This window comes from Rhinolophus sinicus, linkage group LG07 (assembly GCF_036562045.2).
Source record: "Rhinolophus sinicus isolate RSC01 linkage group LG07, ASM3656204v1, whole genome shotgun sequence".
NCBI classification, from domain to species: Eukaryota; Metazoa; Chordata; class Mammalia; order Chiroptera; family Rhinolophidae; genus Rhinolophus; species Rhinolophus sinicus.
In genome coordinates, this window is record NC_133757.1 from 84,596,723 (window position 1) to 84,611,279 (window position 14,557).

A 14,557-nucleotide genomic window follows, 5' to 3' on the forward strand; every position below is an offset into this window, starting at 1 on the left:
CACAACCTGCCAGAAGAGCTGGTGGTGTGCCAGGGAAGCAGGCACCAGGGTGCGGGCATCATTCATTCTAACTGGGGTGGCCCATGTGTGGAGGCGGTCGGGGGGTGCAGAGAGCATCTAGAGCAGAGGGGCTTAAACCTGGCTTCCCAAGGATCCTGCGCAAATCCCCAGTTACCTGACCTGCTGAATCCCGCTCTGTGGGGTCAAAGCAGGGCCCTTGCATTCTAGAACATTCTTGAACACCCAAGTTTGAGGACAGCTGGCACTGAACCATGCCCCACTTCCCTGGAGTCTAGCTACTGGGATGAATTCCTGGAGGACACCCCTAGGTCCAGGGTGAAGAGAGGCATCTTGGGGAGGAGACAGCCTGGAGCCTTGGACACCAGGGGTGGCGGGAGAGGACTGTGCCCCGACAGGGAGGAAATGAGACCAGGACGCAGAGCAGTGGTTCCAGGTTTAATGGAGGGTGTGGAGGGTGCTGCATTGCTGCTCAGAGGGCCCCAAGGCGGGAGCAGCCGGGCCCCACACGGAACATTCGCTTTTTGCAACCGAACAGAACATGGCATAACCAGAAACAACGTAAGGCCCTCCTGCCCCGTCCTGGACCTGGGGGGACACAGGGGGCAGCTCAGCTAACTAGGCCTTCCCTTTGGGACAGGTCACCCCCACACCCTGGGTCTGGGAGCTCTGGGAGCCTCCCCACCCCACTGCCCTTCTGAAGTCAATCCCTAAAGGGGAGGGGAATCTGGCGGGGTCGGCCCCAGCCTGGGGCAGACACGGAGCCCCCTAAAGGTACAGGGCCCCTCTCCCAGCCATTGTGGGAACAATAAATACTGTGTGGCATCAGCAGGGAGGGGCACCCACGGGCCGGCTGGCGGTGGGAAGCGGGGTCTACGGCCCAGCTGCCCCTCACTCCGTGCGCAGGATGATGTGGATGCCCGAATCCGTGAACACGGGCCCGCTCATCTCCCCCGTCCGCAGCGCGAAGGAGGCATCTTCAAATGGCTTCTGCATCTGACCTGGGGAAGCGTGAAGGATGGTGGGGGGGTCAGGACCCGGCTGCAGACCAGGACCAGACAGGGCGGCCGGACGGGCTCCCACCTGCGCCCAGCCTCTCTCTCATGGGTCACACGGTTTATGGCCCTGTCACAGTGCTGAGCGGCCCAGCTGGGGGTGGCAGGGCCATTAAGGAGGCTCCAGGAAGCCTGAGGACAGCATGAGGGATGGCAGGCAGAGCTGCTGTCACTGCTGCGTGCTTAGAGACGCATTTTCGTGATAAACGCGTCTCCCTGGGCCCAATTTCCAGCCCTTCCACATGGTCTGCCCTGCCTGCCTCCTGGGGTAGGTGGCAGCTCCTTACTGGTTCCCCACACCCCTCACCCCATCCTGGGTACCTCAGGGATGAAGAGGATGAAGGGGAAGGAGGACAAAGAGGAGGTGCTGGCCTGGTCCCCTCTGCTCTTCCCTTCCCACTACCCCAGCCCGACAGGCCTCAACTCCCCTCAGCCCTGGTTCCCTACCTGGGAGGCGGGGCGGGGCGGGGCGGAGGATTCTGAAGGCCACGCCCTGGGGCTCTCAGGGGACCCTGCCCTATACCCCCAAGAGGACAGGCAAATGGCAGCTTGGCAGGCCCGTAATGGGGACAACTGCGCAGAGAAGAACACAGGCTGACTCCCTATCCCAAGCGGGTGGGGAATGACACCGGGGAGAAGCTCTGCAGTCACCCCCGCCCCCCACCAGCAAGGCAGCCTCTGGAGCCTGAGGGAGGGACTGTGCTGCCACCTGGTGGACTCCGCAAGCCTGTGCGGCAAGGGCCGTCTCACCCATCCTCTATCGGCTGTGGGACAGAGGGTCCCCGGGGCTTGGGGTTACCCATCGCTTGCGCACCTCTGCTGAAGGCACCCAGGTCTCCCCTGGCCTTGGCCGAGCTGCAGTCACTGAACTGTGAAGCCAGAGATTCAAAGTCCTCCTCTCCCGACTTGATCTTCTGGATGTAGCCTGCAGACACACGAGGCACAGACCCCCACGTCAGGGGTGGGGTGGGGCCAGGGGAGGGCTCCAGATGGAGGCCGGCAGGTCACTGAGAAAGGAGTGTGCAATGCCTGCCCTACCGCGTGTACACACGCGCACACGTGAACCCTCGCCAACCCCATATGCTAACACACACCCACAAATGCCTTCTCCCTGCACACGCGTGCACAGTCACGCTTGGAGTCACAGGTGTCCATGAAGTGGTGCCTTCCACATGCATGTGACACTGCAGTGACCTCAACAGTCATGCTGGTCTCACACCCCGGTCCTAAACCCCTGCTCCTTTTGTCACTATCCCCACTGCACACAAATATAACATGAACTTAGCATGACCTCTTCCCACCCCCCACACGTATTCTGACAGAAAATCCACCTCCAGGCCTCACTGGGGAGGCCCCCAGGAAACAAGACAAAGAGGGATGCTGGGAACTAGGGCCCCCTAAGACTCCCCAGGGCAGTGGTGGGAAAGCTTTCTAGAAGTTTCTAGGAGAAAGGCAGGCCAGGGCATGAGCGCGGCTCTGCCACAGCAGCTGGCCACGTCCTCGGCCCCTGAGCCTCAGTTGTCCCCATCTGTCGTAAGCCAGAGGGAAGGGCTGGGCTGCTTACTGGCGCAGTGAAGGGACCCTGGGAATAGTCACTTGTCATTCCCATGGCCTACGATGGCCCCCGAGACAGCCAACGTGGCCGTTCTCCCTGCTACCCCAAAAGGGTGTGCTGGCAGTGCGCCAGATTCACCCTCTGTGCAGCTCAAACTGTCCCCATTGGATCCTGATTCCCCTGGAGGGAGAAGAAGGCCGAGGCTGACGGAAGGAAAAGGATGACTGAGGAAAAGGGCTCCCAGCAGAGGGGCTGGGGCCAGCAACCAGCATCTGTGCAACTTAATGTCTGGGGGGCAGAAAGCGCAGAGAACCACTGCTGTGTGTGGGTAGGAAGGAGCCAGCAGCTGCTCTCCTGAGGCCAGGGTGGAGCCCTTGGAGCCAGAGGAAAGGAACCCGTCCTTTCCTCCCTGAAATGCCCCTATCCTGCTCTGGGCATCCCTGCCAGGCTCCTCCCTGCCTCCAGGCGCAGCCCCTGGGAGGGCTCCCAGGACACCTGGCCCCAGACTCCCATTTGATCTGGGCCTGCATGGCGTCCTGACAGCCACTCTACTGGGGGCATTCTCCCTGAGGCCCCAGGGGTGCCCAGGACCACGCACCCACCAGCTCAGTGATGGGGCATGGGTCACGCCTCAGATGGGAGGGTCCCCTGTCACACCTGTCGGGGTTTCTGCACACCACTGTGACACTTCCACCCACTGTGTGACCTAACAAGGCTGTGATGCGCTTGCCTGGTACCTGTCTGAGCAGCACAGGGACACTGTGCATTAGTCTACCTGGTGCCCTGGGGTCCAGATACCCAGCTGGGGGCACCTGCCTGACGCTGGGCTGCTGCAAACTTCCCCAGGCCCGTTGGCCTCAGGCTTGTCTAACCTTAAGGTCACTACCCTCCATCTGCCTGGGACTGCAGTTAAAACGGCACAAACTTGACTGTATGCCTGTCACCCCATCTCGCTGACGCCCCAGCAGCAACTGTAGGCCCTGGTAGCTGACCAGCTTGACGCTCCCATAACCACCCCCATCACCCTGTCACTCTGTGCCGTCCTACCCACTCCTATGCCTCTGAGTCTGAATCGTTCGTCAGGTACCAGCAGGACACAGTGACAAGCAGAACAGTGTCCGGCACAGAGTGAGACTTTGACAAATGCCACTTGCTGTCACCATTCTCCCTTCCACGTGGGCTGCATGTCCCTGTGATGAGGCTGTCCCCACTTCTCTCTGACCTGTCCCTCCCTGGTCGTCCTCGCTGGTACGTCGCAGTCTGGCCTGGCCACCACCGTGATGTGCTGAAGTCAGGAAGGCTGGCTGATGTGACACAAACCCCAGCCACTATGGCGTGGACGCTGCAGCGGCTTCTGCCTATAACCCTGGTGTGGTCAGGACACGTCCCTGGGGCTGCCAGGTGGTCCCCTGTGCCAGATGCACGGACAGGTGACTCCCACCTGAACCAGGTGTCACTAGAATACCCCTCCTCCTCCTCCCCCTCCCCCTGGACGCCCGTTATCCCTTTGCCCTCACCCACACAGCACCGAGGTTCCTTCTGTCTGAACCTCGATTCGCCAGCACACGATGCAGCACCCCCTTCCGTGGACCTGCCCGCCCCCCGGAGGCACAACTGTCCGCCCAGCACCTTGGAGCCAGGCCCAGTCCCGAGCCCACTCCAAGCACCATGTGGCCTCCCTCTCCAGCAGCTGCGGCTGTGGGCCTGGCCACAGGGACCCCCGAGACTAGATGGCCTGGCCACAGGGACCCCGAGACTAGATGGCCTGGCCACAGGGACCCCGAGACTAGATGGCCTGGCCACAGAGACCCCCGAGATTAGATGGCCTGGCCAAGAAGCACAGGGGGCAAGTGCTTTCAGCCTAAAAATCCGACAACAGCCAAGCTTTTGCCATGGCCCCCTTCAGAGAACACAAATCTTCCTCTAACCAGCCAGCTCTCAGAAATATTCTTAGATGGAGCCTGAAGTATTTTTTAAAAAATGCTTTCCTCCTGAGTTCACCTTTCTAGAGGCTGAACTTCAGGGGTCTGGTCCTAGCCACAAGCCAAGATGCAAGGGACCCTTCCAACCCCTGTATGACCTTAGCTCAGTCTTACACCCACCACAATGTCCCTCCTATCCGGCCCTGCTCCTCTGCTCACCTCACCCCCACCCATCCCGCCAATTTGATGGTGTCCCTAAATGCCACCCTTGTTTAGGCCTCTTCCTGCCTGAAGCTCACCTGCTGTCTTCTGGTCTCACCTGGGAGCCTTCCCTAAGACTGCGCTGCATGAGGGACCTCCCTGGGCCCTGCATTTACCACCGTCCTGTTTGTGCGTCTGTCGCCTGAGCACAGGGACCGGGTCGGCCTAGCTCACTGCTCTGTCCCCAGCACCCAGGGCTGTGCCCAGAACGAGTGTCCACTAACATTGAAGGAATTCACAAATAAATGAGACAGGAACAGGCCCTGGGGAAGGAGGGCGAGGGATCCACCACTGGGCTCTGTAGGCAGAAATGCTGGAATCTCATGCCTATTTTCTGTGAACCGCAAGTCAGGTGCTAGAGGGTGCAAGAAAGCAAGCGCAACGCTCCCTGGCCTTTTCCTGGCAACGCCCAGACCTTGCCTGATTAAGTCAACACCGGTCACCAAGACGGTGCCTCATGTAACTGGGCTCTGGCCGGGGCACAGGCTGAGAGCCGGCAGACCTAGGTGGCCTCTCAAGGAGCCCAGTCTGGAGCAGGCACCTGCCACCTGCTTTGGGGAGTTAAGGAGCCCCTGAAACAGGATGCACAACAAAACAGCATCTGCCTCTGTTGGCAGATCACATATATCCCTGAGGCTGAGGAGGGTGGACTCTGGACCTCAAGTGCTGTGTTCAGATCCCAGCTTTACTGCTCCTGAGCTCTGTGACCTTGGTGGGTGACTTTCCCTCTTGGAGCCTCATTTGTCTGGCCTGTAAAATGGGCTCATCAGCAGCTCCCACCTTGGATGGCTATTGTGAGGAGTAAAGGAGCTACTGCTAGAGCAGGGCCTGGCCTGGAACAAGCCCTTGACAGTTACTAGCCGTCAGTTCCCATAACATGGACTGAATTGTGTGCCCCAAATGTATATGTTGAAGCTTTGAACCCCCAATGTGACTATACTTGGAGATGGGCTTTTATGGAAGTAATTAAGGTTAAACAAAGTCATGAGGGTGGGCTTTTATTTTTTTTTTAAGGAATGCGCAGCTCACAGTAGTCTAAGTGGGGATCGAGCCGGCAACCTTGGTGCTACCAGCACAGAGGGCGGGCCTTGATCCAACAGGATTAGTGTCCTTATAAGAGACACCAGAGAGCTCCACCTCTCTCTCCCCACGCACACGCACCAAGGAAAGGCTGTGTGACAACACAGTGAGAAGGCAGTGGCTGCCTATAAGCCAGGAAGAGAGCCCTCAACAGAAATTGAATCGGTCAGAACCTTGATCTCAGATTTCTAGCTTCCAGAACTGTCAGAAATACATAGCTGTTGTCGAAGATCCTAGGCTCTGGTATTCTGTTACAGCAGCCTGAGCTAATACAGCATATGTACTTAAGGGAAAGTGAGTGAACAAATGCAGTGGTCTCTAACCCTAAAAGGGTTTGGAGACAATCTAGGGAAGGAGCCTAGACAGGAAAAAGGTGACAGGCTTAGTTCTGCCATCCCAGAAGACCCCAGATCCAGCAGGAGGGGCCCAGAGACCCACCCCTGAAGCCAGCAGGCTGGAAGAACCTGGAGTGGGGACACTAGCCCAAAGGCGCTCACTGGCCCTCAGACTCGGGGGATGGGGATGTGTGGGGGTCTCCCTGGGGCCCTCAGGCCTTGGGCATGCAGGGGCAGAAGGATGGGGAGCAGGTGGGGAGGGCTTCTCCATGGCCTGGCCGCCTCAGACAAGGACACCGGCACCACGGGCAGCCAGGCCTCGGATCCCTGACTGCAGTCCAGCAGCTGCAGAGCGAGCCGACGCTGGAAAAAGAAGTCTCAGCAGAAAACTTGGACGTGCTGGCTCACTGCAGGCAGCCTATCCCCTGGGCAGCGAGGGGCACTGGCTCTAAATGGACACTGTTGAGCCTTCGACCCAGACTGCCAGCTACAGAGTGTGCTGCCCAGATCCTGATCTCCGGAGCACCTGGAACAAGCCCACGGCAGGGGGAACATCCACTTTCATTCGACAGCAAAGGAGGCCCCAAGGCCCAAAGCTTGCTGACATGGCACCATGCCCGCGTCTTGCTGCTGCCTCCTAACAACCCCCGAGGAAGCCTGCCCTGGCCCATCTCAGTGTCTTGGCCACTGAGGCCGAGAGGGAGGTCACCGCCCAATGTCATCTGAGGGTCTGCCTGCTGAGCGCACTGGCCTCCTGCACCCCTGCCCAGAGCTCTTCCAATGGGCCTCGGGGAAGCAGCAGGGGCTGCCAGTGAGCAGAGGCCTTGCCCTGACCTTGGCCCCCCCACACTCGCCTGAATGGCTGAGGTCAAGGCTCCGCTGCATAGACAGTGAGCACCGGACACTGAGCCTACTGCTCTGCTGAGCACGCCCTGCATCTTCATGGCTACCTTGTCCCCATTTTACAGAAAAAGAAACCAAGGCTCTGAGAATGAAGACACTTGCTCAAGGCCACACAGCTGGCACAGGATCCATTTGTGTGACTCCAGGGTGGGCCACACTGGCTCTGACATTACCCCACCCCACGCATCTAATCCATCACCTCGTCCTCTCGATTCTGCCTCCTCCATCTCTCTAGAATCTGCGCCACCCTTCCCACCCGCCCTCAAGTTCAATTGCCTCTAGCTGCAATTCCTCCCACAGCTTCCAGCAGGCCCTCCAGCAGAGGCAGGCGTCCTACCCCTGCTAACAATCCCAGTCTGCATCCACTTAAGGTAAAGCCCCCGGGCCTAGCAGCTTACTGGGGCACTGCCTCCCTGCTCCTGCCAAGGTGACCCTCCCCAAGGCCCGAGCTGACCTCAGCACTCTCAAGGCCCCCCCCCCCACAGTGCCAGCCCCACCAGACACACACCCCTGTCCATCCTAGAGATGGGGGAGGCACCCTCACCTGCCACTTCCAGGCAGTCCCCTCAGCCTGACAGCTTTCCTTCCAAGCCATGCTGAGATCTCACTGCGCCTACCTGCCTTAGCCTCCTGCCATCTCTCGCCAGCATTGTCCCAAGAGTTTCTGCCTCTGGCCTGGATGCCATGCTGAACCCAGGCTCTTCTTCTCCCAGGTGCCTCCCCAACGCTTCTTCCTCGGGCTCTCAGATTTAGTGAGTCCCCGCTACCAGTGGTGGCACCTTCTGCCACTCAATCTTGAATGCTTGTTACCTCTTGCTTGCTCCCATGTGGTCCAGAAACCTCAGAACAGAGACCACTTCAGCTGGGAAGACACAAGAGGTCATCATCTCAAGATTCTTTCTGGGCTTTCCCCACCATTTCCTCCTCTTCCCGTGGAGGCAGCCAGACTCCCCTCATCGCTCACAGTTGCTCCCAGCCAGCCTGGGCTTTGGGCCTCCTGGCTTCCCTGGCCCTTCACCCTCCAGCCACACAGCTCTTTCCTGAAAGTGTAGCACAGCAGGGCCCCTCTCCAGCCACACGTGGCCATGTGTTTCCTGCTGTCTCCAGGAAAGGCCCCAAACTCTTTGCCTCACTCTGGGCTCTCAGCCTGGCCAGGACCTGCTCTTGAAGGATCTGGTCCCTCTTCAGCCTTCCCGAGTCCTGGCTGCAGTCCAGCCCCTAGGCCTTTATTTGTCATTTTTCTCTGCCAGGAGGCAATTTCCTCGTTTCCTATTGGTTCACGAAACAATGCTGTGAGAGCTAAGATGGACCAGGCTGTGTGTTGGGTGGTGGGAATACAGTGGGGTAAGAGACCGATACAGTCCCTGCCCTCAGAGCTCTGGAGGCGAGCTGTTTCATCTGCCTTCAAGAGTCTGTGCAAGGACTCCGCTTGTCTCTACAAGGCTATGAGGCATGAGGTTAACAGGTGCCAATTATGCCAGACACCATATGGGGGGTGTGGGTGTAAGTAATATCCTGCAGGCCAAGTACTGGACCAAGTGATGTGATAGTCAAACAATAGCCAATACTAACTGAGTGTGCACTCTGCCAGGCCTGTGCTAATAATAACAACCACAATAACCACTAGCAATAATAGAACATTTACTAGATGCCAGGTGCTATTATTCATACTTTACTGCATTACATCAGGTCCTTACAACTACTCTATGAGGTGGGTCCTATTATCATGATACTAATTTTATAGGTGAAAGAGATTGAGGCTCAGAGACGTTAAGTAACTTGCTCAAAGTCACACAGCCAGGACTTGGCAGAGCTGGATGGGAATTCGGGCTGTCTGGGTGTGGGTGAGGGACCAGCTATGTGGTGTAAGAACAGCCAGGGAGGGGTCAGGGGTCTCTAGTGGGAAAGGCTGAATGGATGATAAAACCACACGTGAGATCCAGACCAGCACTGTCCAACAGAACTTCTTGCAAGGATATAAATGTTTTCTATTTGTTGTGCTGAGATGGCAGCCGCTAGCCACATGTGGCTACTGAATACCTGAAGTATGGCTAGTGCAACTGAAGAACCAAGCTTTAGTATTAATTTTAATTAGTAAATGGAAATAGTCACATGTAGGTAGTGGCAGCTATACTGGAGTGCTCTAGACCAGGGTTCTGCGAACTATGGCCCACGTGCCATAGCCTGTGTTTGTAAACAAAGTTTTATTGGTACACAGCCCCGCCCATTTGTTTACATACTGTCTATGGCTGTTATCATGTTACTAAGCAGAACTGACAGAGACTGTATGGCCCACAAAGTCTAAAATATTTACCATCTGGCCTTTTAAGAAAAAGGTTACCAACTGCTGTCCTAGACTGTGAAGAAAACACAGAACAAAGCAAGGAACAGCCTCCTCTCTCGGGGCAGAATTAACTTATAACTGCTGGCTAGTTCTGTGCTGCTACTTTTCCAACCTCCCTCCCCCTCCCCCTTCTTCCAGACCCACCCACGTATGTGCCACAGAACCCTGCTTGATGATATCATCAATAGCTCCGACTGAGGGCCCACTGTGCGTCATGCACTGTCTCATCCCACTGAATTTTCACAATAGCCCTCAGAGGTATCCATTTTATAGACAAAATATGACGATGTCCATTTTATAACAAAAACTGAGTCTCATGGAGGTGACTTGAGTCCCCAAGGTCATGGAGGTTACAGGGCAGCATAGCTACCCTCTTAACCTGGGTCTGCCAGCCTCCAAGGCTGGGTCCTCCTGCCCCTATTGGGAAGGAGAGGTGGCCATCTGGTCCAGGCTCATGTCACATATAGGCATTTCTGTGTTGGCCAACGCCACACCTGACAGCTGAGCAAGTGGGGTGGCGGGTCTGGTGTGATTTCTACAAGGCCCACTCTGGCCCCTGGAGGGGGAGGGGTACCAACCGCCCTGCCCCCCAGAGCCCATCTCCAGCCCTGCTCACTGTTGATCAGCTCCAGGGCCTCCTCCTTGGTCCGGGTAATCTTCTCCTGCCTCCAGGACGAAGGCCTCCGTGACTGGCTGTGCTTGACCAGCAGGTGTGAGCAGCGAACCCTAGTAGGTTCCCCCTGTCCATTTTTGCCGCCGCCACTGCTGTTGCCACTTGGACGCTCCCACTGGCTGGCGTTAGTGATGTGATTGAAGTAGTACACCCGCCCTGAAGGGAGAGGAGGCAGGAATTCAGCTGGGACCTGCTCATAGGCCAGGATAAAGAACTGGCCTGAGATGCCGTCATTCAGCAAATCCACTGTGTCCACCACGTGCCACAAGCCCTTAGGGAGCTAACATTCTAGGTGCCGGCAAATGAGACAACAGGATAACTTCAGTCACCGATAACTTTGAATAACCCAGGATGACTAGAGAGGAAGCCAGGGTGGGGGAGACGGAGGGGTTCAAAGCATGCACTCAGCAGCCAGACTGCCTATTCAAATCTGCCTCTGCTACTTACTCACTGTATGATCTACCTTCCCCGGGCCTCGGTTTTCTTACCTATAAAACGGAGACAACAGCACCTGCTTGTTGGGCCATTGTAAGGACTGTATCTGTAAAGTGCTCAGGATAGCTCCTGGCACACATTAAGAGTGTGATAGCTATGATTACATTCCTTTTATAGATGACAAAACTAGGTAATGTTTCCTGAGTGTTCAGTGGGCTCCAGGCACAACTGCACCCAGGCGTGTCAGACACCAAAGCTCAGCTCTCTTCCCCTACAGTGTTCTGTGCTGCACCAAGGGGCCAGCGTTACTGGGGGCCAGACCTTAGGCAGGGACTGAGCAGCATGGTGCGAACACGGCACACAAGAAGACTGAAGAGGCACCCAGGAGACGGGGTATCATTCCAGAAAAGCAGCTTGCCTGGGTTACATGGAGGACCTGTGCCCAGCACCGTGAAGGGTTGAATGTCACCCCTGAGGAGGGCTGTCAGGGTTGAGCAGAGCAGGAATGGCAGGAGTTGGGGCCCAGAGTTGGACAGCACATCAGTTTTATGCTGCAGGTCATAGCCACAGGCCAGGGCTGAGGCGGGGTGGGAGAGAGCTGAACCAATGATGGCCTCTAAAACCTTGGCAATGGGCTCTTGCTCTCCCAACCTCAGTTTTCTCAGCTGAAAAGTGGCAGTGAAGTGAGAGCCTCAGACTTTATGGGGTTGGTGAAAGTGGAGAGTAGATGATGATGTATGCAAAGTGCTCACCAGAGTGCCTGGCGTGCAATAAACCAGAATGACTACTGCGACTTTCATTACTATGGGCAATGGAGGCAGTGGAATGAGAGCGGGGCCTGCTTCTCAGCAGTTTGCAGTGACAAGGGCAGGGGCCTCTGCAGTCAAACTGGGTTCTAACCTCGCCCTCAGCCCCCACCCCCTGAAATGAATGACCTTGGGCGAGTTCCTTAAGTTTTCTGGCGTCAGTTTCCTCACCTGCAAAATAGGGGTAATGACTACCCACCTCCCAGAGATGTGGCCATTCAGTGACAGAAAACACTTAAAACGCCCGGCATAATGCTTGACGCTGATAAAAGTGCCCTGTTGTTGCCATTATTGTACAGAAGCCTTAAATCGGGCCCCAGCACAGGGGCCGTCCTCGGGCAGAATTTCACCATAGGCTCAGCATTAGGTGTGGATGGCACGCGTGTTAGCAGGAGTAGGTTGGGGATGCGAGGCCGGGCAACTCTAGGGCCACGCCCTGAGCATGGGTTTAGGGGGTCTCCTCCCCCAGGGATGCCCCCGGGCCCAGCGGGGTGCACAGACGTTTCCCCGCGACGTCAGGTGCATTAGGCCGAAAAGTGTCATCCCGGTCGGCAGGACCAAGACCATCGCCCGGAGGAGTGCCGTAGGATCACCGGCCCCTTCCCCCCGTTTCCCCCACAGCGCCCTAGGCTTTCCCGGTCCCATCCCCGCCTCAGTTTCCTCCGGTTTCCTGGCTCCTGAGGCTCAAAGCCTCCACAGGGCGGGCCGGGGCCGTTACCCGGGACGATTCGGAGGAGCCAAGATCCCATGGAAATCGGACAACTACACCGCGCCCAAGAGGCGAGCTCGAGCCCTGCTTCCACAGGCCCGCGCGGCCCCGCCCCAGCCCCGACCCCCGCTGCACCTGAGCTGCGGCTCATGCGCTTCTCCCAGCCGGGCGGCAGCTTCTCCTCATCCGCCATCTTCCCTCCTGCCGCAGCGCCCGCTCCGCCTCCGCCGCACCGCCTCTGCCGCCCGCCCACCGCCGCCACCGATTGGCTAGGCCTGCCTTGCACCAGGGCCTGGGGACGACGCTCACTGGGCACTCCAACTGCCCGGACTGGACTTCTGGCTTTCTACTGCACGGAAGCGACAGTGGGCGGATCCTCCCCACATTTACCTGGGTCCCGGCCCCCGGCCCATCGTCGGCCTCACCCGACCCCGCCCCCTTCCTCTCCTGGTCCTGTAAGTGGTGGGGAAGGGAGATACTCCCGCCTTCTCAAAGCCCTTTGGCGAGCTTCAAAGAAATCCCAACTCCTCCTTTGCGTCCTTCGCCGCAGAGCCCATCCGATTGGCTACTGCAGCAGCAATTCTCGCCTTCACAGCCGTTTCCGGAGGGCCGCAGCCCCCTACACGGAAGTGTCTGGCTGGTGTGGAGGGAACGGTAGCTGACGAGGTACGTGGGAAATGCGACGCTGGCTTTGCTGTTGCCACAGCAACGCAGTTGCCTTGGTGATGAGCAGCTAAGCACCAGAAGCCTAAATTTGGCTCCTCCATCCTCCCTCTTCCCATCTCTTTCCTCCAGATGTCCCAAACTAACCCACCCCCTTTTATGTTTTTGTGCAAGTCTAACCCTTTCCCTCTACCACTGACCCAAACACCTTCTACTTTCTTTGGAACCTACTTACTTCACTTATTCCCTCCAAAGCTGCCTCTTGCCTCTATCCTGGTGACTGGTGGGTGATGGCATTGCCACTCATAGAGGGACACAGAAGGGGACAAGCGTGGGCGGATGATGAGTTCAGTTTGATTCTATTTAAAATGGAGTCTGTGGCACCCATGGGGCACGGAGGAGGTGGTGGGGGACCCAGGGCTGGAGATAGCTATGGAAGTCAAAGATTACCAACAGGGAAGAGTTCAATTATAGTTCATCTATAGCACTGACCCTCAATGAGGTGCAGTGACATAAAACACAGGGAAACATGTTCACGTGAAAGTAGAGACAGGATACGGTAGAAGGCTAAGAGCACTCAGCAGCCGGATTACTTGTTTGAAGCCTGGCTCTACCATTTACTGTGACCTTGAACAAATTACTTAACCTCTGCTGTTCAGCTTTCCATCTGCAAAATGAGGGTAAGAAATAAAATATATTTCATATATACCTTTGATGTAAAGATTAAATGAGTTAATTTGTATAAAGCACTCAAACAGTGCCTGGCCTATACATAGCAAGAATGTGTTTGCTGGGCGAAAAAAAAGCAAATCATAGTACAGCATAGCAATTAATAGTACATAGAAAAGCATAACAAAAATCAACAAATACAATTGCTTTAAAAGAATGACACCGTTTATAGAAAGATATCAAAGATAAAAAGCAAGCTGCTGAACAGTATCAGTATGTAGAGTAGGTATTATTAATTGAATTGTGTAAAAACTATAGGTTTATATCAGAATTTCTGGATTCATTCAAATACGATAATGGCTGCCACGTGATGCAGGTGAAGAAATGAGCAGCTTAGATTTTAATATGATTTTCATTTTTTTTACAAGCACATGTTTAAGCATAATCCTTTTTGAAAATTATAATGTTAGACTTAGTATAGAATATAGTTTCATATGCCCTTCACCCAGACTTCCCTTATATTAGCATTGTACATAGTAACAGAACATGTTCTCAACCAGGGTAGGGAACATTTAGTAATGTCTTAAGACATTTTTGGTTGTCACGAGTCGGGGGAGAGAAATGCTACTGGCATTTAATGGGTAGAGGCCAAGGATGCTGTTAAACATCCTACAATGCACAGCTGCCACAACAAAGAATTATCCAGCCCCAAATGCCAACAGTGAAAAAGCTGAGAACTCTGCCATAGAGTAATTATCAAAACTAAGAAATCAACTTTGGTATAATACTATTAACTAGACTTGAATCCACATTGTCATGTCTCCTTCGTCTCCTCCAGTATGTGACAATTTTTAGGTCTTTCCTTGTCTTGTACGACCTTGATACTTTTGAAGAGTAGAACTGGCCTTCATTCTGATGTTTTGTCATGGTGGGGTTTGTCAGTATTTTCTCATGATTAGATTGAGGCTATTGGGAAGGATACCCCAGAGTCGTCGTGCCCTTCTCAGTGCATCATACCAGGTGATCGATGGTGTTGCAGTGTGAGCTGGGTTACATTAGGGTATCTATTGCTGCATAACAGATTACCCCACAATTTAGGGGATTAACATTTTATTTTCTCAGTTTCTAT

At 55.5% G+C, this 14,557-nt stretch overlaps 1 protein-coding gene across 1 annotated transcript; it reads right to left on the reverse strand.

The window, feature by feature from the left end:
- Positions 1–443: 443 nt before the first annotated feature.
- On the reverse strand, positions 444–12,497 carry PIN1 (peptidylprolyl cis/trans isomerase, NIMA-interacting 1). Its single transcript, XM_019744990.2, has 4 exons — positions 12,232–12,497; positions 10,090–10,302; positions 1,888–1,998; positions 444–1,019 (listed from the first exon to the last, which is right to left on the reverse strand). Exons 1-4 carry the CDS (start codon positions 12,287–12,289, stop codon positions 910–912), a joined length of 492 nt encoding a protein of 163 aa, XP_019600549.1. The 5' UTR covers positions 12,290–12,497; the 3' UTR covers positions 444–909.
- Positions 12,498–14,557: the final 2,060 nt, after the last annotated feature.

What these genes read in the sequence shown, in the direction of transcription:
- PIN1 (XM_019744990.2), bottom strand. Translation starts at nt 12,289, where the DNA reads ATGGCGGATGAGGAGAAGCTGCCGCCCGGCTGGGAGAAGCGCATGAGC. An exon ending in GCGCATGAGCCGCAGCTCAG is followed by an intron (nt 10,303 to 12,231) that starts GTGCAGCGGGGG and finishes CTCTCCCTTCAG; the next exon opens with GGCGGGTGTACTACTTCAAT. An exon ending in GGCCCTGGAGCTGATCAACA is followed by an intron (nt 1,999 to 10,089) that starts GTGAGCAGGGCT and finishes GTGTGTCTGCAG; the next exon opens with GCTACATCCAGAAGATCAAG.